The sequence below is a fragment of the Chrysemys picta genome, chromosome 3 (genome assembly GCF_011386835.1).
Source record: "Chrysemys picta bellii isolate R12L10 chromosome 3, ASM1138683v2, whole genome shotgun sequence".
NCBI lineage: Eukaryota > Metazoa > Chordata > Testudines > Emydidae > Chrysemys > Chrysemys picta.
This window is the reverse complement of record NC_088793.1, coordinates 101,880,741-101,904,042: the sequence shown is the minus strand read 5'-3', so window position 1 is coordinate 101,904,042 and position 23,302 is coordinate 101,880,741. Positions and strand designations below refer to the sequence as shown.

At 45.6% G+C, this 23,302-nt stretch overlaps 2 protein-coding genes across 4 annotated transcripts in view; one reads left to right on the top strand and one right to left on the bottom strand.

The window, feature by feature from the left end:
- SLC18B1 (solute carrier family 18 member B1) overlaps positions 1-23,302 on the top strand; it is a 125,836-nt gene that overhangs the window by 82,289 nt on the left and 20,245 nt on the right. Inside the window, exons 1-4 of one of the 3 annotated variants that reach the window (XM_005280294.4) lie at positions 6,403-6,594; positions 8,052-8,197; positions 9,550-9,645; positions 12,345-12,418. In XM_005280294.4, coding sequence (XP_005280351.2) covers positions 6,543-6,594; positions 8,052-8,197; positions 9,550-9,645; positions 12,345-12,418 — 368 coding nt within the window. In that variant the 5' untranslated portion in view covers positions 6,403-6,542. Of the gene's footprint in view, positions 1-6,402; positions 6,595-8,051; positions 8,198-9,549; positions 9,646-12,344; positions 12,419-23,302 lie in introns of those variants that run through there. The other 2 variants (XM_005280295.4, XM_065588663.1) reach the window with 2 other exon arrangements.
- Positions 1,163-3,705, bottom strand: LOC135982355 (uncharacterized). The gene is made up of 2 exons (XM_065588669.1): positions 2,727-3,705; positions 1,163-1,732 (listed from the first exon to the last, which is right to left on the bottom strand). Exons 1-2 carry the CDS (start codon positions 3,301-3,303, stop codon positions 1,257-1,259), a joined length of 1,053 nt encoding a protein of 350 aa, XP_065444741.1. The 5' UTR covers positions 3,304-3,705; the 3' UTR covers positions 1,163-1,256.

Sequence of the window (23,302 nt, the reverse complement as noted above, 5' to 3'; positions counted from 1 at the left end):
GACGCTCGTGTTTTCAGGAACTCTGGTCTGTTTAGACGGCTGCAACAAGGTATTTACTTCCCGGACCACAAAATAACTGTTGGGGATGTGGAGATGCCTATAGTCATCCTCGGGGACCCAGCCTACCCGCTAATGCCCTGGCTCATGAAGCCCTATACTGGCGCCCTGGACACTGAAAAAGAACTCTTCAACTACCGGCTGAGCAAGTGCAGAATGGTGGTGGAGTGTGCTTTTGGCCGTCTCAAGGGGAGATGGAGAAGCTTACTGACTCGCTGTGATCTCAGCGAAACCAATATCCCCATTGTTATAGCAGCTTGCTGTGTGCTCCACAATCTCTGTGAGAGCAAGGGGGAGACCTTTATGGCGGGGTGGGAGGTTGACGAAAATAGCCTGGCTGGTGATTACTCACAGCCAGACAGCCGGGCGATTAGAAGAGACCAGCGGGAAGCGCTGTGCATCCGGGAGGCTTTGAAAGCAAAGTTCCTGAGTGAGCAGGGTAACCTGTGATTTTATAGTTTGTGTACTGAGAAGCTAAACCTGCCCCCGTTTCTTTACCCAGGTAATGTTGACTATCCTATCCAGTTACATACCCCCTTCACCCCCCCTCCAACACACGTGTCGAAATAAAAATAGTTCTACTTTGTTAAAGCACACCGTTTTCTTTAATACTGTTTTAGCGGGAATTTTTTAAAACTGGGACGCAGACTGTGGTGCGGGGCGGGTCTAGTGTTGTGATGCGAATGCAGCTTCTAAACTCAAGGATTGACAGGCTCCGCTGCGGTGGGATGCTTGTTTCAACGGAGCCTGTCACCCCTCCTGATCGGGACTGTGTGTATGGGAGGTCTATTTGACTTTGTGGCAGGGGGAGGACGGTTACAGATCCCATGCTGTGTGGCTCTGTGATCCTGTCTAAGGACCGGCGCTTAAGATCTGTAACTGCCCTCCCCCGCCACAAAGTCACAGAGCAACCCACCCCCCCCAACATTACATCAAAACAACCTCCCAGACTAACCGGGGCAACTAGTCACTGCATCACTGCACTGTGTATGTGCCCTGCTGCTGTGCCTGCCCCCGACTATGTACCCTGCCAAAGGAGACTGTCCTGTCCAATTTCCAACCCCCTTTCCCCTCCTCCTCCAAAAGAACATGATTGAAACAGTAGTTAACAGAAACGAATTTTTTATTATCAACTACACATGGCATTGGGAGGTGAAACTTGGACGTGGGCTTGTGTCAGGCGGGAAGGAAAGAACTTTTCAAATTTTGGGAAATGAGAGCCTTCTGCTACTAGAGCTCTCTGCAGGGGTGGAGTGAGAGTTAGCAGGGACTCTGCCGCCTCTCCTTCTTTGCACTTTGGGTGAGGTGGGTATGGGACTTGGTGGCGGGGGAGGGCGGTTAGAGATGGACTGCAGCGGGGCTCTGTCCTCCTGCCTCCGTTCCTGCAGAACATCCACAAGGCGCCGGAGCGTGTCCGTTTGCTCCCTCAGTAGTCCAAGCAGCGTTTGAGTCGCCTGCTGGTCTTCCTGCCGCCACCTCTCCTCCCGATCCATGTTGGCTTGGTGCATTCGGGTCAAGTTCTCCCGCCACTGGGTCTGCTGTGCTGCCTGGGCTTGGGAAGAGGCCATAAGCTCAGAGAACATGTCCTCCCGTGTCCTCTTCTTCCTACGCCTAATCCGCGCTAGCCTCTGGGAGTGTGATTCCAGGCTAGGTTGTGAGACAGTCGCAGACGGGGCTGTGGAAATGGGAAAAAGGGAGTGAATTCCTCTGAAAGATAAATGTAGTTGTGAACAAAGAACATAGTCTTTCTCTGTGAACAAGACCATGCACAGCACCTTTCACATGCGCACTCAGCACAAGGTCGAATTCTCGGCCTTCGCATTCTGTGCCTGGGGTCTTGAACAGCACATTTGAGAAGCGAGGCAGCACAACGGAATTTCTGTTGCAGGCAGACATGGTAAGCCGTACACTTGTGGCAGTTTAAAACTTTTATATTACCACTGGCCTCATTTCACATTTAAATCAATGTCAGTCCCTGCTGCCAGCAATCCGGCAAGCGGGAACTCTGCCCCTGTCCCACCCCCTCGCGGCTGTCCCCGGGAATGATCCCTTTCGGCTGCCCCTCTCCCGCCTCCACCGCGTGGCTGCAAACCAGCGGTGACAGTTCTGTAAAGGAACGGGAAAGCAGTCCCAACACTAACATTCCCCTACCTAATTAAAAGCAGGTCACCATGGCCGACATCACCCTGATGAGGATCTCCGAGAGCGACAAAGAGAGAATGCTCCGGGAAAGCCTCCAAAGACCAGGGCCGTATGCCGCCCTGCTGTGCAGAGCAATGATCCCCGAGTACCTGATAATCTCGTGGCGCGGCAACGTGTCGTACTTCGGAGGACCCAATAAGGCCGCTCTCCCCAAGAACCTCATGCAACGGCTTTCAAGTTACCTCCAGGAGAGCTTCATCGAGATGTCCCAGGAGGATTACTGCTCTATCCCCGCACATATAGACCGCATTTTACTGTAGCTGCAGTAGCAGGGAATACACAGTAGAGCGGCTTGTGCAGGACAATCACTGAAAACCGGACATTGCTAGATTTCTTTTCAAAACTTGCACTGCCCCTTACTAAACCGTTAAGCGCCTAGGGCACACTAATCATGAACAACCCATTCTTTTAATTGTTAATATTCCTGTTTTGTTAAAAATAAATGTTTAGATGTTTACAACACTTACTGGCTGATCCTTCACCAGATTCTGTGTCCGGGGTAATGGCTGGGGACGCTTCGTAGGGGATCTCTGTAAGGGTGATGAAGAGATCCTGGCTGTCGGGGAAATCAGCGTTGTGAGAGCTGCCAACTGCCTCGCCCTCCTCATCTCCTTCCTCATCTTCCCCGTCCCCTAACATGTCTGAGGAACCGGCCGTGGACAGTATCCCATCCTCAGAGTCCACGGTCACTGGTGGGGTAGTGGTGGCGGCAGCACCGAGGATGGAATGCAGTGCCTCGTAGAAACGGGATGTCTGGGGATGGGATCCGGAGCGTCCGTTTGCCTCTTTGGTCTTCTGGTAGCCTTGTCTCAGCTCCTTGATTTTCACGCGGCACTGCGTTGCATCCCGGCTGTATCCTCTCTCTGCCATGTCTTTAGAGATCTTCTCGTAGATCTTTGCATTCCTTCTTTTGGATCGCAGCTCGGAAAGCACGGACTCATCGCCCCACACAGCGATGAGATCCAAGACTTCACGATCAGTCCATGCTGGGGCTCTCTTTCTATTCCCAGACTGCACGGCCATCACTGCTGGAGAGCTCTGCATCGTTGCCAGTGCTGCTGTGCTCGCCACGATGTCCAGACAGGAAATGAGATTCAAACTGGCCAGACAGGAAAAGGAATTCAAATTCAAATTTTCCCGGGGCTTTTCCTGTGTGGCTGGTCAGAGCATCCGAGCTCGCACTGCTGTCCAGAGCGTCAACAGAGTGGTGCACTGTGGGATAGCTCCCGGAGCTATTAGCGTCGATTTCCATCCACACCTAGCCTAATTCGACATGGCCATGTCGAATTTAGCGCTACTCCCCTCGTCGGGGAGGAGTACAGAAGTCGAATTAAAGAGACCTCTATGTCGAACTAAATAGCATCGCAGTGTGGACGGGTGCAGGGTTAATTCGATTTAACGGCGCTAACTTCGACATAAACGCCTAGTGTAGACCAGGCCTTAGACTATTTCCCAGAGGCCTCCCATAAAAACTGCAGGGGGCTTAAACATATTTACAGGTGCTGGCTCTGGACAGCTCCAGCTGAATTTAAGTCCTGCAGAAATTACCAGGTGAAGTTCTGTGGCCTGTGTTATGCAGAAGGTTAGAGCAGACCATCATGATAGTCCTTCAGGTTATAAACTCTATGAATCTTGTGTAATGGTCACTCCTACTTTTACATGCTGTGCAGGCGCACCCCCAGCCCAGCTCCCACAGGTTTGTCTGTCGGCTTGGAGCACTGAATGATAGAATAACCACAGAACATTTACACTGATAAAAGAACAGGAGTACTTGTGGCACTTTGGAGACTAACATCTTCATCATCTAGGGAGGAGTATGGCAGAAAGGGATCTAGTGGTTATAGTGGAACCACAAGCTAAATATGAGTCAACAGTGTGATGCTGTTGCAAAAAAAGCAAACATGATTCTGGGATGCATTAACAGGTGTGTTGTGAGCAAGACACGAGAAGTCATTCTTCTGCTCTACTCTGCGCTGGTTAGGCCTCAACTGGAGTATTGTGTCCAGTTCTGGGCACCGCATTTCAAGAAAGATGTGGAGAAATTGGAGAGGGTCCAGAGAGAGCAACAAGAATGATTAAAGGTCTAGAGAACATGACTTAGGAAGGAAGGCTGAAAGAATTGGGTTTGTTTAGTTTGGAAAAGAGAAGACTGAGAGGTGACATGATAGCAGTCTTCAGGTATCTAAAAGGGTGTCATAAGGAGGTGGGAGAAAATTTGTTCATCTTAGCCTCTAAGGATAGAACAAGAAGTAATGGGCTTAAACTGCAGCAAGGGAGGTTGGACATTAGGAAAAAGTTCCTAACTGTCAGGGTGGTTAAACACTGGAATAAATTGCCTAGGGAGGTAGTGGAATCTCCATCTCTGGAGATATTTAAGAGTAGGTTAGATAAATGTCTATCAGGGATGGTCTAGACAGTATTTGGTCCTGCCATGAAGGCAGGGGACTGGACTCAATGACCTCTCGAGGTCCCTTCCAGTCCTAGAGTCTATGAATCTGGACCCAGGGAAAAGAAGCCCTCGAGGAATTCCACCATGATTTTAACAATTTCCCTCCCACCATCAACCTCAGCCTAGACCAATCCACACAAGTGGTCCATTTCCTAGACACTACTGTGCTAATAAGTGATGGTCACATAAACACCACCCTATACCAGAAACCTACCGACCGCTATACTTACCTACATGCCTCCAGCTTCCATCCAGGACACATCACAATATCCATTGTCTATAGCCAAGCTCTAAGATACAACCGCATTTGCTCCAATCCCTCAGACCGAGACAAACACCTACAAGATCTCTATCCAGCATTCTTAAAACTACAATACCCACCTGCTGAAGTGAAAAAACAGATGGACAGAGCCAGAAGAGTACCCAGAAGTCACCTACTACAGGACAGGCCCAACAAAGAAAATAACAGAACACCACTAGCTGTCACCTTCAGCCCCCAACTAAAACCTCTCCAGCGCATCCTCAAAGATCTACAACCTATCCTGAAAGATGATCCCTCACTCTCTCAGATCTTGGGAGACAGACCAATCCTCGCTTACAGACAGCCCCCCAATCTGAAGCAAATACTCACTCACCAGCAACCACACACCATACAACATAAACACTAACCCAGGAACCTATCCTTGCAACAAAGCCCGATGCCAACTCTGTCCACATATCTTTTCAAATAACACCATCATAGGACCTAATCACATCAGCCACACCATCAGGGGCTCGTTCACCTGCACATCTACCAACGTGATATATGCCATCATGTGCTAGCAATGCCCCTCTGCCGTATACATTGGCCAAACCCGACAGTCTCTATGCAAAAGAATAAATGGACACAAATCTGACCTCAGGAATGATAACATTCAAAAACCAGTGGAAGAACACATAAACCTCTCTAACCACTCAGTGACAAACTTGAAGGTGGCAATTTTGCAACAAAAAAACTTCAAAAACAGACTCCAAACAGAGACTGCTGAATTTGAATTAATATGCAAATTAGATACAATTAATTTAGGTTTGAACAGAGATTGGGAATGGTTGGGTCATTACACTAATTGAATCTATTTCCCCATGTTAAAATATCCTCACACCTTCTGTGGGTCATCTCGGTTATCACTTCATAGGTTTTTCTCTCTCTCCTGCTGATGATAGCTCATCTCAATTGATTGGCCTCTTACAGTTGGTAAGGCTACTCCACCTTTTCATGTTCTCTGTATGTATATATATCTTCTTTCTGTGTGCTCAATTCTATGCATCCGATGAAGTGGGCTGTAGCCCACAAAAGCTTATGCTCAAATAAATTTGTTAGTCTCTAAGGTGCCACAAGTACTCCTGTTCTTTTTGTGGATACAGACTAACACGGCTGCTACTCTGAAACCTGTCATTTACACCAATGTGATTCCAGTGATCAGGTGTCATGTCCCTGTTGCTGTGACGTTAACTTCGTAGCTGTTCTTTGTAACCCTTCACAAATTCTCAGGGTAGAAAAAGGACAAATATGTACTAATGCCGCTGATTTGCGGATTAAACAATTATGGTGAAGCAGCATGTGCCTGTCAATGGAAAAATTGGGAGGGAACAGTAGTATCAGCTGCTTCTCCCGTGCGGCTAATGAGCGGGCTTAATGTGAGTGGAGCATGCTCAATAATAACCGAAGCTGCTCCTCTAACCAGGCTCCTCCTCCTCCCAATCTTTTCCCTCTCTCCGTGCAAAATACCGGGATAGACAGAAGGACGTACTAGTCTGAAGCTACATTGGGCTGCGGTATCCAGGACCCCTCGCTATGGGCAGCCAGGAAGCAGAGACCCAGGAGACTTTGCAAACCCCAGGTGGGAGTAAGAAGTTTTTTTGTACTTTCGGATTTTGCTCTCTTTAACCTTCTTTAGTGTGTCCGCGGTGTTGTTTTCTCCGCTCTCCCCCGCCCCCCAAGGCAATTTGGCAATCGCTTAGCTCACCCAAGCAGTCTCCAAATCCTTTCGAGACTCCTTTTTGTTTCGTTCAGTTGTGGGGTTGTGTTTGCTGCTGAAAGAGTTTTCGTGATCACTGCAACTTGGGAGGGAGAGGATGGCCCCCGGATTATTTTATTTTCCTGTTATTGTTCTGCTACTAAATTGCACATCAGAAGAACTTAGAACTATCGTACTAAGATCACTGGCACGTCTTGCCGTTCACGTGTCAACCTCTCGCTGTGGAAATTAACCCATAGCATTCTGTTCTGGGGTAATGCGTTCAATTCGCTATTTCTTTTTATGGGACAGCTAACTGAAGCGCAACGGAAACTTGGTTTGTTTAGTAAAGGTTTATACAACGATAATGTCAAAAGGTTCTTGCTGGCTATTTAAAAACTCTCTGAAGCTAATTGCGACCCTAGCCAAATAATGGAAAGTCTTACTAGTGGGGCCTGAAGCCAAACCTGTTAAGTAACCATCCTAATGCACTTTGGTTAAAGAACTTTTTTTTCCCTGGTAACCATTTCTGGCCTCAACCTCACCCTGGAATGCAGCAGGAGACCTCTCCCTCTACCCACTCCTTTGTCTTTATATAAAAATTACTTTACCAAGTATGTAGCAAACAGGAAGGTTCAGGTCTTAATCCTTGTGCCCTGGGACCATGGCAATAGAGAACAGTAAATTTAAATACTATTACAACATTTTCTTTGTATCCTTCAAACAGGTGGCCTACACCTGTATTTTTAAAGTTTCTTACATCTTTATTTGTAAATTGATTGATTGTTTCTGGGTCTCTGGGCTGTACAACAAAGTGTATGTGAGGGGTCAGGTGCAGACTTTTTATGGCACATTTAATGATCATTAATACTGTGTAGACAAAAGACTACAACTTTATTTGCTAGAAGCTGTCAGTTCACTTAAAGGTGCCCTGGGGTCTGATCAGGCACCCAGTACTCAGGTGGGCAGTACATAGTCCCACACATAATCCAATTCACTTCAGTGGAGCTATGTGTGAGTCAGGGCCACAGTGTCAGATCCTTTTGTCATTGATGCTGCAAGCTGCTCAGTGTGGAAAGACACTCAGACTCTTAGAAGTCAAAGGGACTCTGGGTGCAAGGGGCTGGCTATCTGTACAGATTAGCTTGCAGGGTTGGGGGATCTTCACTTATGGTACAGTAATATATTGAGAAAATGATGAGTTTAGGGCTCTTAATGGCAGAACATCAATTACCTTTTCCTGAACCATAGGTTTAGGTTACTAATTCCTGGAGGGCCCATCTCTTGTAAACAGACAGCTTGAAATTGTGTCCCAGTTTATCAGAGCTTAATACAAATATTTTTAGTTCTAGAAAATGGCAGACCAGAAGTTCCCCGTGAAGAGTCAAGTAGGTTTACCAGAGATCAGCTCTTCGCAATGGTAGCAACAGCTTGTTTGAACTTCAGTTCAATGATTTGCTATTCAATCCTGGGACCCTTTTTTCCAAGAGAGGTAAATTACTGTACAGTTCTGCAGACTATTATTCAGATGTTTAAAAAAATGAGAAGTAATTTTAAAATCCGATAAATTATATTGCGGCATCACCCCTAGAGGCTACATGTGAGCTCAAGCTCCTATTGTGCCAGGCGCTGTAAGAGACCGTTCCTGTCACAAAGCACTTGCAGCCTATTTTAGATGAGGCAGACCAACTGTAGAGAGAGGTGAAGTGATTTGCCCAACCTCATGTAGCAGGTCAGTAGGAGAACCAGGAATAAAACCCAGGTCTCTTGACTTCTATTCCAGTGCCCTATCCACTAGATCACTCTTTTTTTTTTTTTTTTTTTTTTTTTTCCCCCCCCCCCCCCCCCCTCCCCTGCCACCCCCAACCCATCCACTTATGTCTTCCTCCTCAGCCTTTCCCAGGCAAACATTTGCCAGGCTGGCAGATAGGAAAACCATCTTTACTGTCACATTAAATTGAATAAGATGAGGAAAAATGCATGTAGAGCCCCATGACACTTCAGAGTAATCCTTTTAGAACAAATCCATTGGGGAGAGGGGGGAGAGAGAGAGAGGCCTTGAACATTCTAGCATTCTACCCACCTGCCACATGGAGTGATCTTCAAAGCTTGCCACCAGATTCTGCATAGTCACCAGGATCTGTGGGAGGCGAGCGCTCTCTGCACAGAGGCCTTGTTCCAATGCTGGAGTCACCCTGAGCTCCACTGGCAGTGCAGCTCCAGTGGAAAGGAAAATTGCAGTGACAGAACATATTACCTCTTCCCAAGTAATTTCTAGAAGGCCAGTGGGGAGATGTTGTCATCTTTCCCCCTGCCCAGTCCACACTCCCTCCCCTGCATGGATCCCAAACTTGCAGGGTGTCCTCTGTGGCATCCTGGGGTATGGGGGTAGAGGAACCATGCTGTGGAGACAGATTCCTTCATTTGCCCCTTCCTTGCAGGGGGATGAGGTCTGTGCACACCAGGTTCCACCTGCGTACGGACTTGGGGAATGCATTCTGTCCTTGAGTAAGGTCCTACTAGCTGACCTGTAGTGCAACACAGCAACTTAGAATTTCCATCCTTCACACCTGCTTCCACTTGGAATAGATGCTGCTTCTGCTCCTGACTACAGAAATACTGAATTGTGGTGCACGGTGATTTTAAATTGCTGTAGAGTTACTGCTGAATCTCCCACTCCTCTTTAAAAGAGAAAATGCTTTATGACCATACTGGCAGGTACGATGGAAGACTTGATTAGAAAGTATTTTAACCTAATGCTAACATGGTGTATGGTGGTTTGTTTTGTTGTTTTTTGTTTTGTCCATGTTCTAAAACTGGCTGTCTTGGTGTTTCCTTTTACAGGCAAAGAAAAAGGGTGCCAGTGATACAGTTGTTGGACTGATTTTTGGATGCTTTGCTTTATTCAATTTCTTGACTTCTTTAATATTAGGCAATTATGTAAGTATCTTTAAAGTTTTCAGTAATGACTTAATTATGGAATAGGAGCTAACAACCTCACTTAGAGCCTGTTCCAGACACATCTGCTTATGACTTCTAGTGCTCATAGGCTTGCTTTTTTAAGCAGAGGAAAAGAGATGGTGGTTAGTGGCTAGGGAAAGCTAACTTACGCACTCTGAGACTCACTCCATCCTTTAGTAAATGTGGTTAGGTTGTCTTCCTATATTTCATTTGCTTTTACGAGCATCCAACATCCTCTTGGTAACAAAAAGCCTGGACACCTGTAAGTTCAACTAGAAACAAAGAAGACATCCAGCAGCATGAGATCGAGTTGCTCTGCTGACCTTCAGCAAGTGCTCCACAGACCCCAGGAGAAACTGCTTTTCTAACAGAAGGCACATTTCTCTCTGACTGAACATTCAGACTGTCGATTTTGAAGCAATAGAAGTCGTGTGCTGTTTTTTAAAATAATGGGATGTTGCAGGCAGAGCTCCAGCAAGAAGGGGTCAAACACTCAACCAGAACACACTTTGATCAAAGCTCTCCTTTCCATTCTTTTTGGAGTACCCTTTTTTTAAACTGCACTTTTGCCGGGCTTTTGGCTAATAGTACCTAAAGCTTTGAAAAATGTCAATTTTGGAAGAATGAATGGGGCACTTCCTTAGGCACTCTCTGCATTGACTGCAGTCAGGCCTACCAGTGGAGATGGAGCTAAATCATTCAAGGAAAACATTTTAAGGCTAGAGAATATCTTCTAGGTTCCTACCCTAAATGTGGCTATTAAATATAATTCTTAAGCCTGTGTACAGGTTTAAGGCCACATCTGGACTTTTTTAGGATTTTAAGATTAACTTTTCTCCCCTCACTTATCCAAAGAAAGAAGAAAAGTCCTCTAGTCTTTTCAAGGAAAGTGGAGTTAGACCTCTAGTATCTCCCAAGGAACTGTTCCCTCTAACTAGATCTCCCGACCTTGACAAAAAAAGGACTCTTACAACAGACCACTGATATAGGGGACGGAAAAGGGGGACACCCTACTGTCTTCTTACCACTGATGTCCTGTCTAGCATATTTACCTTATTGCACTTGTTAACTCCTTCTGCGCAAACTGTGGCAAGTTCTAAGGGTACGTCCAGACTACCTGCTGGATCGGCAGGTAGCAATCGATCTATTGGGGATCGATATATTGCGTCTCGTCTAGACGCGATATATCGATCCCCGAATGCACTCCTGTTGACTCCAGAACTCCACCAGGGCAAGCGGTGGAAGCGGAGTCGATTTGGGGGGGAGCCACCGCAGCCATCGATCCCGCACCGTGAGGACAGGAGGGAAGTCGAAATAAAATACGTTGACTTCAGCTACGCTATTCCCGTAGCTGAAGTTGCGTATCTTACATCGACACCCCCCCCCCCCCCCAGTGTAGACCAGGCCTAAGTCTCCATCAGTCTACATCCACCACCCTTTTCTTCCTGTGTTTCATATTTTCTGTCTCTCTCTCTCTCTCTCTCTCCGCTACCTGCCCCCCCCCCCCACACACATGTTAGACTCCACCTGGTGTGTTAACACAGAACTGAAGATATTCCTCTTGCTGAGCCAGGAGGCTGCCTCAGAGCTAGGTGTGGCTGGAGCTGTAGTTTTTGTGTATCTTGGCAGAAGTCGGGAGTACATATGACTGCTTACCTTTCTCCTGTGAAGTAGGTGGGAGCTGTGGAGAAGTTGAGGCCTCCACTGGAGTTGCTGCCGTGTGAAACACATAATTCATTACTAATGCAATAGACAAGTAGGTAGCCCATAGAAATGATTGGACATCTCAGGGTTTCACTGAAAGCAGGACAAACCACTGGCTTAAGTAAAACATGCTGCAGTACAGAGACTTTCTCGAGCCCTGAACAATCAAAAGAAACTGAAATGTGTGCTCATGCTAAGGGAGGGTGTAGAATGCAATAAGAAGCCCCACAGACTTACTGTTGAAGGTGACCTCGCCATAGGCTGTGCCCCCAGTCATTTCCTAGCTGGTAGAGTCAAGTGAAAGCAGGCCATGCTATCTTGCCTCTGGCATTTCTGAGAATAGGGAGAAGTGAAGCGCGTTCCCTACCTCAGAGATGGTTACAAGTTTCTTTTAAACTGGCTTCCATGACAGAATGATCTTTTCCCTGAATAATTAGCCTTCCACAGATCCTGTGTTTACTGCCTTCTGGTGCTTATGCCCTGAGCTGCATACCCTGTTGTCTTGAGTTAGCTGCTAGTCTGTTAGATAGATGAGCAAATGGAAACCTCTATTTTTTTGTCAGCTCCCCAGCGGCTACCTTAATAGCACCATTACTGCCTGCTATAGGCAATGCTGGATGTATGTGAGTCACTCCATCTAATCGATCTATGAATGCTGGTGCATTCTGCCACTGTACAGAGGCTACAGCAAATGGTAGTGAGAGTAAGCGCTACCAGTGACTTACCGTTGGGAAAAGTAGGTTAAGTCACTTAACCATTTAGAATATTTTTAGGTTTGATTACGAGCTGGGAGGGGGGGCGGGGCGGGGAGAGTTCTGATTCTCTGCCTTTGTTCTGTCAGTGTTTTTTTTTTTTTTTTCTAGAGCGTGCACACAGTGTTTTTGATTTCATAACAAAACTCCCCAAATAAGTTTCCTTCATAAAAGCAGACTTGAAGTAATTAAAATGTAATATTTATTCTTCACCAATTGCAGCTTGTACAAATTGGAGCCAAATTCATGTTTGTGGCTGGGATGTTTGTCTCGGGATGTGTTACAATTCTGTTTGGGTGAGTGTGTTTTCTTGCATCTTATTTCTAGTGTGCAATTTGTATTGTGTTCTAATCATATGAAAAACAGATGGTCTTGCTGTTTAAACTCAGAGCTAGGAGTCAAAAGACCTCAGCTCTGTTTCTGACCTTGGGTTGGTGACCTAACCTCTTTGCCTTAGTTTTCCTTCTCTGTAAAGTGTGACTAATACTTGCCTAACTCATGGAGCTATAAGGTTTGTTTAGTACTCTGAGATCCTTGGCTGGAAGATACCATAAATGTAATTTGCTATTATAGTTATTGGGAAAAACCTCAAGTAAGTATGTTAATAAGTGCATACAAAATCTAGCTCACAAAATGGGATTTTTAATTGTTTTAAATCCACTTGGAAATCAGAAGCTTTGCCTGGCAAGTGTAGGGGTTAAGGCACTAACTTGTGCAACATGTAGGTTTTATTTTTAAAAAAGTGTCTAGTCCCCATTGGGCAGCTGTGAAATCAAGTCTGCTTTGTTGGGATGCTTCTTGGCAAAACTATGAGGAGCCACAGACGAAGGCACTGGAGTTCTTCACAGGGGAGAAGGACCCTGTGCTAGCCACCTGCCTCCAAAGGACAGGGGAAGCTGGAGGAGGGCTAGAGACAGTTTCCCTCCTTCCCAGCAATAGGTGGTAGAAGATAAAACTCTCCTTTTCCCTTTCAGGCAGTAGGGGTATGTCTACACTGCATTGTCCGCCTGGGACTGTGGAACCCAAGTCTCCAGACTTGGTATTTCTGAGCCTGTACTTTTGCATACACACTGCATAGTGAACATGGACTTACAATTTCTGGACCTGGGTCTCACAATCATGCTGACGCATCTGTACTGCTCTACACAGACCCAAGTCAAAACTTCTGATTCTGGGGGCATATACCAGGCCTCTTAGTGAACTATCTAGCTGAAGGAATTTCCCTACACCCCCTGAATTTCCCCATCACCCCTGCCCCCCAGTGGTCAACTTGTTACATGCAGTGTTGCCAATTTAATTGTTGGTTGGAAATTTGAATTGAAATTGAAATATTAATACACCCTTTAAAAGCATATACAGCATATGATAAAATACTTGTACCTGAAAAAAGCATAATAGGTTTGAAAAGTATGAACAAAGACTAGCTTCCTCACACAGCTGTGTGTTTTTTTTTTTGTTTTTTTTGTTTTTTTTTTAAATGATCATGTCGGCACATTGAATTTATTAGGTTAGCTAACATCCCCAAAACAAAAGTATGGCTTGTAAGCAAGGTCTCAATGAGCTCTTCCCTGACAGCTAGTGATGAGCTGGCGATAGGAGCAGAAGGCTTCAGAACCAGCCTGTATTTACATGAACACACCTACTCTGCCTTGGTATCCAGCAGACAGGGCTGTGTTGCCCAAGTGATCAGTGTTGGCTGATGTTGGGTTACAAATCACTTTTTAGTATTGAATGTGGGGGTAATGAAATGTTCTCCGTATTGTATGAGGAAAGGTCAGCAAAACTGTACTTAGCCTGTCTTGATTTGGTGGGAGGGGTCACCCTCAAGGAACTGCACTCACTAAGCAGGGGGTTTGGATGTCCGATCCCAGTGGCGAGAGAGAGAGAGAGGGTGGGGATAGGTGTTTTGCTTGGTGTGGGCTCTACCTAAGAGTCACAAGCACTATTTGACCTGTCCCTCTTCCCAGTTTAAAGATAGCGTTGATTAGGCTCCATAGAGAGTCGTGGTGTGTGTTTTGTGGTTTTTTTTTTTTTTTTCTTTTTTCTTTTTAATGACCATTAGAGTTGAAATCCCTGATAATCAGGTCTAAGTGCTTAGACCTGCTGCAGGACAGTGTTTATGTGGAAGAGACTGCCCAGTCTGCACTAGCAGTGAGGTTCCCCCACTGAGAGCTGAAATCACTGGGAGCTGGTGGAACTTCAAGAGACCAACTCGCAGAGCTCACAGTGGCAGATAGCAGCAGCAGAAGGTAACAGTGCAGAGCCAGTGGTGAGTTAATAGTGGCACAACTAACAGTGCCCAGAGTGAGAGGCTGGAGGAATGAGAAAGGTGCCTCTCCTGCCATCCCCACCAGGGTGGGAGGTTAGCTCACGTGAAAGCACCTCTGAATTCAAGGACAACAACTATGAATCAGGTGCGGTGGAGGGAGAAGGGAGGGGAAAATTACAGGAACATTTCTTTGTTGCACTATGTTTTGCTCCAGAATGCTAGATTTGTGACTGGGAAACTTAACTATATGTTTCCTAGCAGCCAAGATTTTTAAAATGCATTATTTTCCAAAGTTGTTACCTTCCATTGTCTCTATCTGGAGAGGCTGTTATCTTGGAGTTTCTGTGTTAAACATTTTTATTACTTTTTTTACATAAGAATGGCCGTACTGGGCCAGACCAATGGTCCATCTAACCCAGTACCCTGTCTGCTGACAGTGGCCAATGCCAGGTGCTTCAGAGGGAATGAACAGAACAGGTAATCATCAAGTGACCCATCCCTTGTTCACTCCCAACTTCTGGTGAACAATGGCTAGGGACACTCAGAGCATAGTGTTGCCTTCCTGCCCATTCTGGCTAATAGCTATTGATGGACCTATCCTCCATAAACTTATTTAGTTCTTTTTTGAGCCGTGTTATAGTTTTGGCCTTCACAACATTCCCTGGCAACAAGTTCCATGGGTTGTCTGTGTTGTGAGAGGAAGTACTTCTTTTGTTTTAAACCTGCTGACTATTAATTTCATTGGGTGACCCCTGGATTTTGTGTTATGTGATGGAGTAAATAACATTTCCTTATTCACCTTTTTCCCCACCAGTCAAGATTTTTATGGGCCTCTATCATATCCCCCCTTAGTCGTCTCTTTTTCAACTTGAAAAGCCCCATCCTTTTAATCGATCTTCATATGGAAAGCTATTCCATAGCTCTAATTATTTTTGTTGACCTTCTATGTACCTTTTCTAATTCCAATATATCTTTGAGATGGTGTGACCAAATCTGCACCATGGTATTCAAGACGTGGGCGTCTCATGGATTTATATAGTAAATGTGGAGGAGCTTGTTTTGCCAGGCTGATCAGCAAAGCCAATGCTGACAAACTACATGAAAAGGCTGCAACACACCAAGTCCTTGGACTGCATCGACATGAAGAAAGCCTTCTAATGCTATCACTGTCAAAGTCAACTTTAGAAGTACTTGATGAGGCTGTTAATGTGGGAGAGACAACCGTTTATGCACACAAACACAGCTGTTGCATCATACTTTCTATTTAAGCAAGAGATACCACACACTACAAACTAGCGGCCAATGTTAAGTGCATTGTCACTAGTTTAATCCTGAAGTTGGATACTGGTTCTTGGTTCCAAAAAAAATTTGGCAAATGCTTACTATCTTTCTGCAAGGTTTCAGAGTAGCAGCCGTGTTAGTCTGTATCCGCAAAAGGAACAGGAGTACTTGTGGCACGTTCGAGACTAACAAATTTATTAGAGCATAAGCTTTCGTGGACTACAGCCCACTTCTTCGGATGCATATAGAGTGAAACATATATAGAGGAGATATATATACACACATACAGAGAGCATGAACAGGTGGGAGTTGTCTTACCAACTCTGAGAGGCCAATTAAGTAAGAGGAAAAAACCTTTTGAAGTGATAATCAAGATAGCCCAATACAGAAAGTTTGATAGTAAGTGTGAGAATACTTACAAGGGGAGATAGATTCAATGTTTGTAATGGCTCAGCCATTCCCAGTCCTTATTCAATCCTGAGTTGATTGTATCTAGTTTGCATATCAATTCCACCTCAGCAGTCTCTCGTTGGAGTCTGTTTTTGAAGTTTTTCTGTTGTAAGATAGAATGACCAGACAGGTTAAAGTGTTCTCCCACTGGTTTTTGAGTATTATGATTCCTGATGTCAGATTTGTGTCCATTAATTCTTTTGCGGAGAGAATGTCCGGTTTGGCCAATGTACATGGCAGAGGGGCATTGCTGGCACATGATGGCATATATCACATTGGTAGATGTGCAGGTGAACGAGCCCCTGATGGTATGGCTGATGTGATTAGGTCCTCTGATGTCTCTTGAATAGATATGTGGACAGAGTTGGCATCTGGCTTTGTTACAAGGATAGGTTCCTGGGTCAGTGTTTTTGTTCAGTGATGTGTGGTTGCTGGTGAGTATTTGCTTTAGGTTGGGGGGTTGTCTGTAAGCGAGACAGGTCTGTCTCCCAAGATCTGTGAGAGTAAAGGATCATCTTTCAGGATAGGTTGTAGATCTCTGATGCGCTGGAGAGGTTTTAGTTGGGGGCTGAAGGTGACAGCTAGTGGTGGTCTGTTATTTTCTTTGTTGGGCCTGTCTTGTAGGAGGTGACTTCTGGGTACTCGTCTGGCTCTGTCAATCTGTTTTTTCACTTCAGCAGATGGGTATTGTAGTTTTAAGAATGCTTGATAGAGATCTTGTAGATGCTTGCCTCTATCTGAGGGATTGGAGCAAATGCAGTTATATCTTAGAGCTTGGCTGTAGACAATGGATCGTGTGGTGTGTCCTGGATGGAAGCTGGAGGCATGTAGGTAAGTGTAGCGGTCAGTAGGTTTCCGGTATAGGGTGGTATTTATGTGACCATCGCTTATTAGCACAGTAGTGTCCAGGAAATGGACCGCTTGTGTGGATTGATCTAGGCTGAGGTTGATGGTGGGATGGAAATTATTGAAATCATGGTGGAATTCCTCAAGGGCTTCTTTTCCATGGGTCCAGATGATGATGATGTCATCAATGTAGCGCAAGTAGAGTAGGGGCGTTAGGGGACGAGAGCTAAGGAAGTGTTGTTCTAAGTCAACCATAAAAATGTTGGCATACTGTGGGGCCATGCAGGTACCCATAGCAGTGCCGCTGACTTGAAGGTATATATTGTCCCCAAATGTGAAATAGTTGTGGGTGAGGACAAAGTTCAGCCACCAGGTTAGCTGTGACGTTATCAGGGATACTGTTCCTGATAGCTTGTAGTCCATCTTTCTGCAAGAAATTCAACTGACTGGTTAGACCAGGGGTGGGCAAAGTTTTTGGCCTGAGGGCCACATGTGGGTGGGGAAATCGAATGTAGGGCTGGGGGTGTGGTGTGCAGGAAGGGGCTCAGGGCAAAGGATTGGGGTGCAGGAGAGGGTGCAGGAGAGGCTTAGGGCAGGGGGTTGGAGTGTGGGAGGGTGCAGCAGGGGCTCAGGGAAGGGGGTTGGGGCTCAGGGTGCAGGCTGGGCCAACCTGGAGCAGCTCTGGGGTGGCAATGGTGCTAAGACTGGCTCCCTGCCTGCCCTGTCCCGCTCCTGGAAGCGGCTGGCACCATGTCCCTGCAGCCCCTGGGGGCAGGGGGACAGAGGGCTCTGCACGCTGCCCTAGCCTGTGGATACCTCCCCTGAAGCTCCCATTGGCTGCGGTTCCCTGTTCCTGGCCACTGGGAGCTGTGGGGGACGATGCCAGCAGGCAAGGGCAGCACATGGAGCCCTCTTCCCTCCCTCCCCCAGGGGCTGCAGGGACATGTTGCCAGCTGCTTCTGGGAGTGGCACGGGGCCTGTGGCGCCATGGGGGTGGCAATCCCACGGGCTGGATCCAAAGCTCTGACTGGCTGGATGCGGCCTGCAGGCTGTAGTTTGCCCACCCCAGGATTAGACACATGGGGTTCAACAGTGAAAGACTCAGGACTTCAATAACTCAGACATAGGTTACGGGTTTTGTTACAGGAGTGGGTGGGTGAGATTCTGTGGCCTGCGTTGTGCAGGAAGTCAGACTAGATGAGCATAATGGTCCCTTCTGACCTTGAGTCTGAGTTTAAAAAATGAAGAACGCTCTCACTACATTCAAAAAACATGTGTACATGGCTGATGAATGCACTGATGCAAATGGGCATTAAGTATTAAGTCATTGTGTACGTTGATGTCAGTGGTAGGTCAATAGATGCATTTCTAGATGTTCAGGTTATAGAAGACACATCGGCTGCATCTGTGATGATCTGCATCTTAGAGTTAAATTCTTGTAAATTGAATCCCAAACAGATGGTTGCTTGTGCATTTGATGGAGCTGCAAACTTCTCTGGAGACATAGTGGAGTACAAGCTTTGCTTAGAGAAAAGTATAACCATAATCTCTCCTATACACACTACAGAGGCCATCTACTCCAAGCACTAGTACCAGCTGTAGAATCTTCAAAAGACATTTAAAAAGCCATAAATTTAATGTAGTCTTTATACTTTTGCTTTTAAAAAAAAAAAAAAAAAAAGTCCAGAAAGACTGACTGTCTTGGAAAAAATAAATACATGGGGACTGAGATTCAAATTAGTCCAATCTGGGAATACCAGCTGGTTTTCTCATGAATGACCTCTGGCTGTTGTCTTAAAATTACTGCAACGGTTATTACTGGCTTTGGAAAGTATCTAGCAAGATAGGACGGATCTAAATGGCGAGGCTGGTGGACTACTTTTGCTACTATGGTCAGAGAAGACTATCGCCATTCTCTCTTTTGTAAGTCTATTATTGAAATCACTTGGGTCATTAAATAATGCCATCTGGGCATCTGCTACAACAATAGTAGACCTTTGTCCAGCAATAGAAGCTACATTTGGATCAATCAGAGTGATACATTGATAACCTACTGGAAGAAGCAAAGACTTCATTCCAGAAGTTGACTAATGAAGGCACTTGTATTGAATCCTTAAGTGAGGAGGACAAGATGTGTTTAAACCAGCTGAAAAAGTATACAGACTTGATTCTTACAAATCTACAACAGCTACTTCTGGATTGTCCTCAGCCTCTATGTAGCTTTTTACAGATGCCCGTCTTATAAAACACTGACAGTTGAATGGAGTGGGGCACTATCAGAAATGGGGCTGCCATGTGATCAGGACAGAATAGAGAATTTGAACCTAGAGTGGAATATCATAAGATGAATGAATGAAGATTTAACTTCAACTTCTTTATCATCGCTAGTGGCTTGACCCAATCTTTGTGCTATGTTGCCTGGGATGAAAAAAGTAGGAATTCATCTCTTGCTACTCCCAGTCACAACAGCTACAGTTGAATGATTTTTTCCCTTCATTGAATAGAAATTTTGTGTTCTGAAAGAAGTCGCCTTCTATCTGATCATGTGAATGAACTAATGAGCATATCAACAGAAAGACTGGACCTGTGAGAGTCCACCAAAGGTGAACTTCTCAAATGCACTGCATTCATTCATTAACAGAGTTGTGAAAACTTACAACAAGAAATCAAGAAGGATGTAGATGTAGTGCTTCATACAAGGTTTGAGTAGCCAATTTTTAATTGATTTTTTTTTTTAAACATGAGTTAAATCTAATAAAATGGTCACGAAATATTTTGCAATTTTTACTATGATGCCATACAACCCACCATCATCGGCCCTCACCCACCCTGTAAATTCAAACACTTCCCCCCCATTTCAATTCCTGGGGAAAACACTAGCTGTAGCCACTCTAGGCCTTAGTTCATGGAGTATCAAAACTTGACTGTCCATTCCATGGCACTTGACCAGAAGTTGTCTCAGCCTGCCAACACACGCAGTGGAGCCATCTTTGGGTCTACACACTCCTAGCAACTGGAGCCACCAAGATGGATGAAGTGCCTTTGGAAGAACTTGTCAAGTTTGCACTTTCACACCATGAGCAGAGCATCTATGCGACACTGGTGGACATCTTGGCAGCCATTTTTGTCCTACCAGAGGGACTTATAAAAAACAGATGTAGCAGATCCCAACTGGTGACCGTTGCTCATGACTCTTGCTATAGCCACAGATTTCCCCATATGTAGATTATGCTCATGGCCCTGCTCCAGAAGCACCAGACTGGTGGGATTACATCATCATGCAGACCTAGGATGCCCAGCAGTGGCTCCAGAACTTTCACATGAAGCAGATGATGTATCTGGAGCTTTGTGAACAGCTTGTCTTGACCCTGCAGTGTCCGGATGCATACATGAGGGAGGCCATGCCAGTCCAGAAGCAGGTTCCTATAGCCATCTGGTAGCTGGCTATCCCTGACTGCTATAGGTCTATAGCTATCCAGTTTTGTGTTTGTGTTTGCCCCACAAACTGCTGCCATCAGAACTGTTTATATGCCCATTAACCTTTGAATAAATCAAAGTCCCTGAAATAATTGCTGCTGTTGAGAAAATGGGCTTTTCAAAACTGTGTGCTGTGGGCATAGATGGCACTTGTGCCTTTAGTTAGCCCTCCTCAAGGAGCATTTTGAACGCACAAACCACAAAGAATTCTGCTCCGTTACTGTGCAGTACCTGGTTGAACACAATGACCAATTGATGGACTCTAACATGGGCTGTACTGGCAAAGTGTGTAATGCCAGGGTTTTCCATAGATTGGGACTTTTTCTTCATAGACAGTCTGGGACACTCTTCCCACAAAGTGATGTTATAAATGGGTAACTGTTCCCACTGGGGGACCCTGTGTTGTACCCTCCTTTGCCATGACATTTAAAACCATACCCTGATGTCAGAGGGTCTGGCAAAAGAAGGCTAATTACACTCTCAGTAGCTGTAGACTGTGTAGTTGAATGTGTTTGGTGGATTGAAATCCTGTTGGTGCTCTTTGCAGAACCATATGAATGACGAAGTTATCAATATTATTGTGACCTGCTGCATTCTGCATAATGTCTGTGAGGACTAAGTTGAGCCATTCCAACAGCAGTGAACTCAGGATCCTGCTGGATTCCTTGACTGGTACACAGACCCCAAAAGTGCACCTGTCCTAACTGGAGCAGGATCCCTATATGCAATGGAAATCAGGGATGGTTTTTTGTGACCACATTGTGGGCTTGCACAGCTCCAACGATGAGGGTGAATAACTCATGTGTGAACGTAAGTGCTTCCCAATATAAACGGTGAGCGAAATACTATCTGTTGGGAGATGGGTTCTATTCACACATCCCACCAGAGGTGGTGGTTCTTATGAATTTGAACTTATGGATGCAGTGGAATATATTGTTGTACATTTTTTATCTTTATTGTATAAAATAGGCATGTGTTTTAACCTACTGTTTGTGGATCGCCACGTAGGTCAGCTTTAGTAAAGATGATAAACCGTTCTCATGACTCTACATCTGTGTGGAAATAAAATCACTTTATTTCTAGACATGCATCTAATAACGGACTACATATAAAACACTCCAAGCTCTCTTTCACTAATTCTGAGTGGCCTGTGTCCCTCTGCTCTTTAGCCCTTCTAGTATGTGCTGCGTGCACTGGCCCCTGCTGCACCAGAGTGGAGGAGTGAACAGGGTACACTTGTCCTCTCCACGTAATGTTTATTCCTTGTGGCATGGGCCACCAACCACAGAATTGTGCAGTTCTCTGGCATGGGAACACTGCACCATGGAGGGGACTCATGGAATGGGGCTGGAACAGGACGGGCTGGAGTTGGAGGCTGCAGTCTCACCATCATGGACACAAGCAGTCTCTCAACCAGTTACTTCTATTTTCCTCTCTCAAGTGCAGTTTGGCAGTGCAATTTCTGGAACACAATCTCTCCTCACTCCGGTGTGGCATCTTTTTGTCTGAACCTGACCATTGGTATTGAAGTTGCTGACTGGCCTTATTCAGGATGTCCATCATTCTTTATGTACTTGTTTCATTGACCGATAGGAGTGTGTGCCCCCTCCACAAGACTCATGGTTGGGTATGGTAGCCCTGCAGAGGTGGAAGGGCATGCCAAGCCAAATGAAAAAACACATTATTGTCTGAGTAATTAAAAAAAATAGTTTGACTTCATCTGGAATCTCAAGATCAAAAAATGATACTCTGGCTTTATTATATTCGGATAACATTCAGTTCTCCGACACTGCTGAGAGCGGAGTAGAAAGCAGTGTCACATTACAACAAAGTCCAATTTACAAGATCAATTTAAATTATAAAATTAACAGACCATTTTCCCCTTATGGGGTGTGGGGGAGGAGACAGTTTACCATGGCTTACTCTGCCTGGTTTTATAATCCTCTTAGGCTGTCCACTTTCTGTAGGACATACCTTTGACATTCAAGAATTGCCAGAGGTGTTATCTTGTCTTTCAAGGTACTGGGGACAAGCCAGCTGTGTATGCTAAAGAGCTTTTAGGCTTATCGTGACTGACCAGCAATCTACAAGAGGAGGGGTCTAGTGATCTACAGAGGAGCCCTATTTAATAAGCCTTTCCCCTGAAATGTTACCACCCATTTGGAGTTCCTGCTTCAGGAAAGTTTGCAATCCTCAGCAAATGGGATTGGGTGAAAATTCATGGGCAAATCAATAGGATGCTGTTATCCTGCAGATGTATTGCAGCCCCCCCGGAAAGTGCCCTGCGTTTGGGCAGAGACCCTGGTGTAGCTTGGACTTACAATACAGACTCTATGGACTACATACTGGACAACTTGGACTCCTAATACATCATCCGTGGAGGGTATAGAGACCCCAGGGACAGGCCAGACTTATTATAGGATATACATCACCTAAATAACACCCCCCACCCCCACCCCATTCCCCTGGGATCATACTTGTGTAACATGGGACTTCAAAGTGTCCCCCTCTCCACCGCATTTCTGGACTCCTAATATGGCAGCCATGGACTACATACAACTTCCCCCAGTGTATTTCAGACTGTTAATATGGCACCAATGGATTATATACCCCCATTATAGTAATTGGATACGCAGCTCATCCTGGTCTGATTTGTATGGTGTGAACATAAGAACGGCCGTACTGGGTCAGACCAAAGGTCCATCTAGCCCAGTATCCTTTCTACCGACAGTGGCCAATGCCAGGTGCCCCAGAGGGAGTGAACCTAACAGGTAATGATCAAGTGATCTCTCTCCTGCCATCCATCTCCACCCTCTCTGACAAACAGAGTCTAGGGACACCATTCCTTACCCATCGT

Coding starts and splice junctions, on each gene's coding strand:
- LOC135982355 (XM_065588669.1), bottom strand. CDS start 3,303: ATGCAGAGCTCTCCAGCAGTGATGGCCGTGCAGTCTGGGAATAGAAAG. Junction 1,733..2,726: donor ATCTGGTGAAGGATCAGCCA/GTAAGTGTTGTA, acceptor CCATTTCCACAG/CCCCGTCTGCGACTGTCTCA.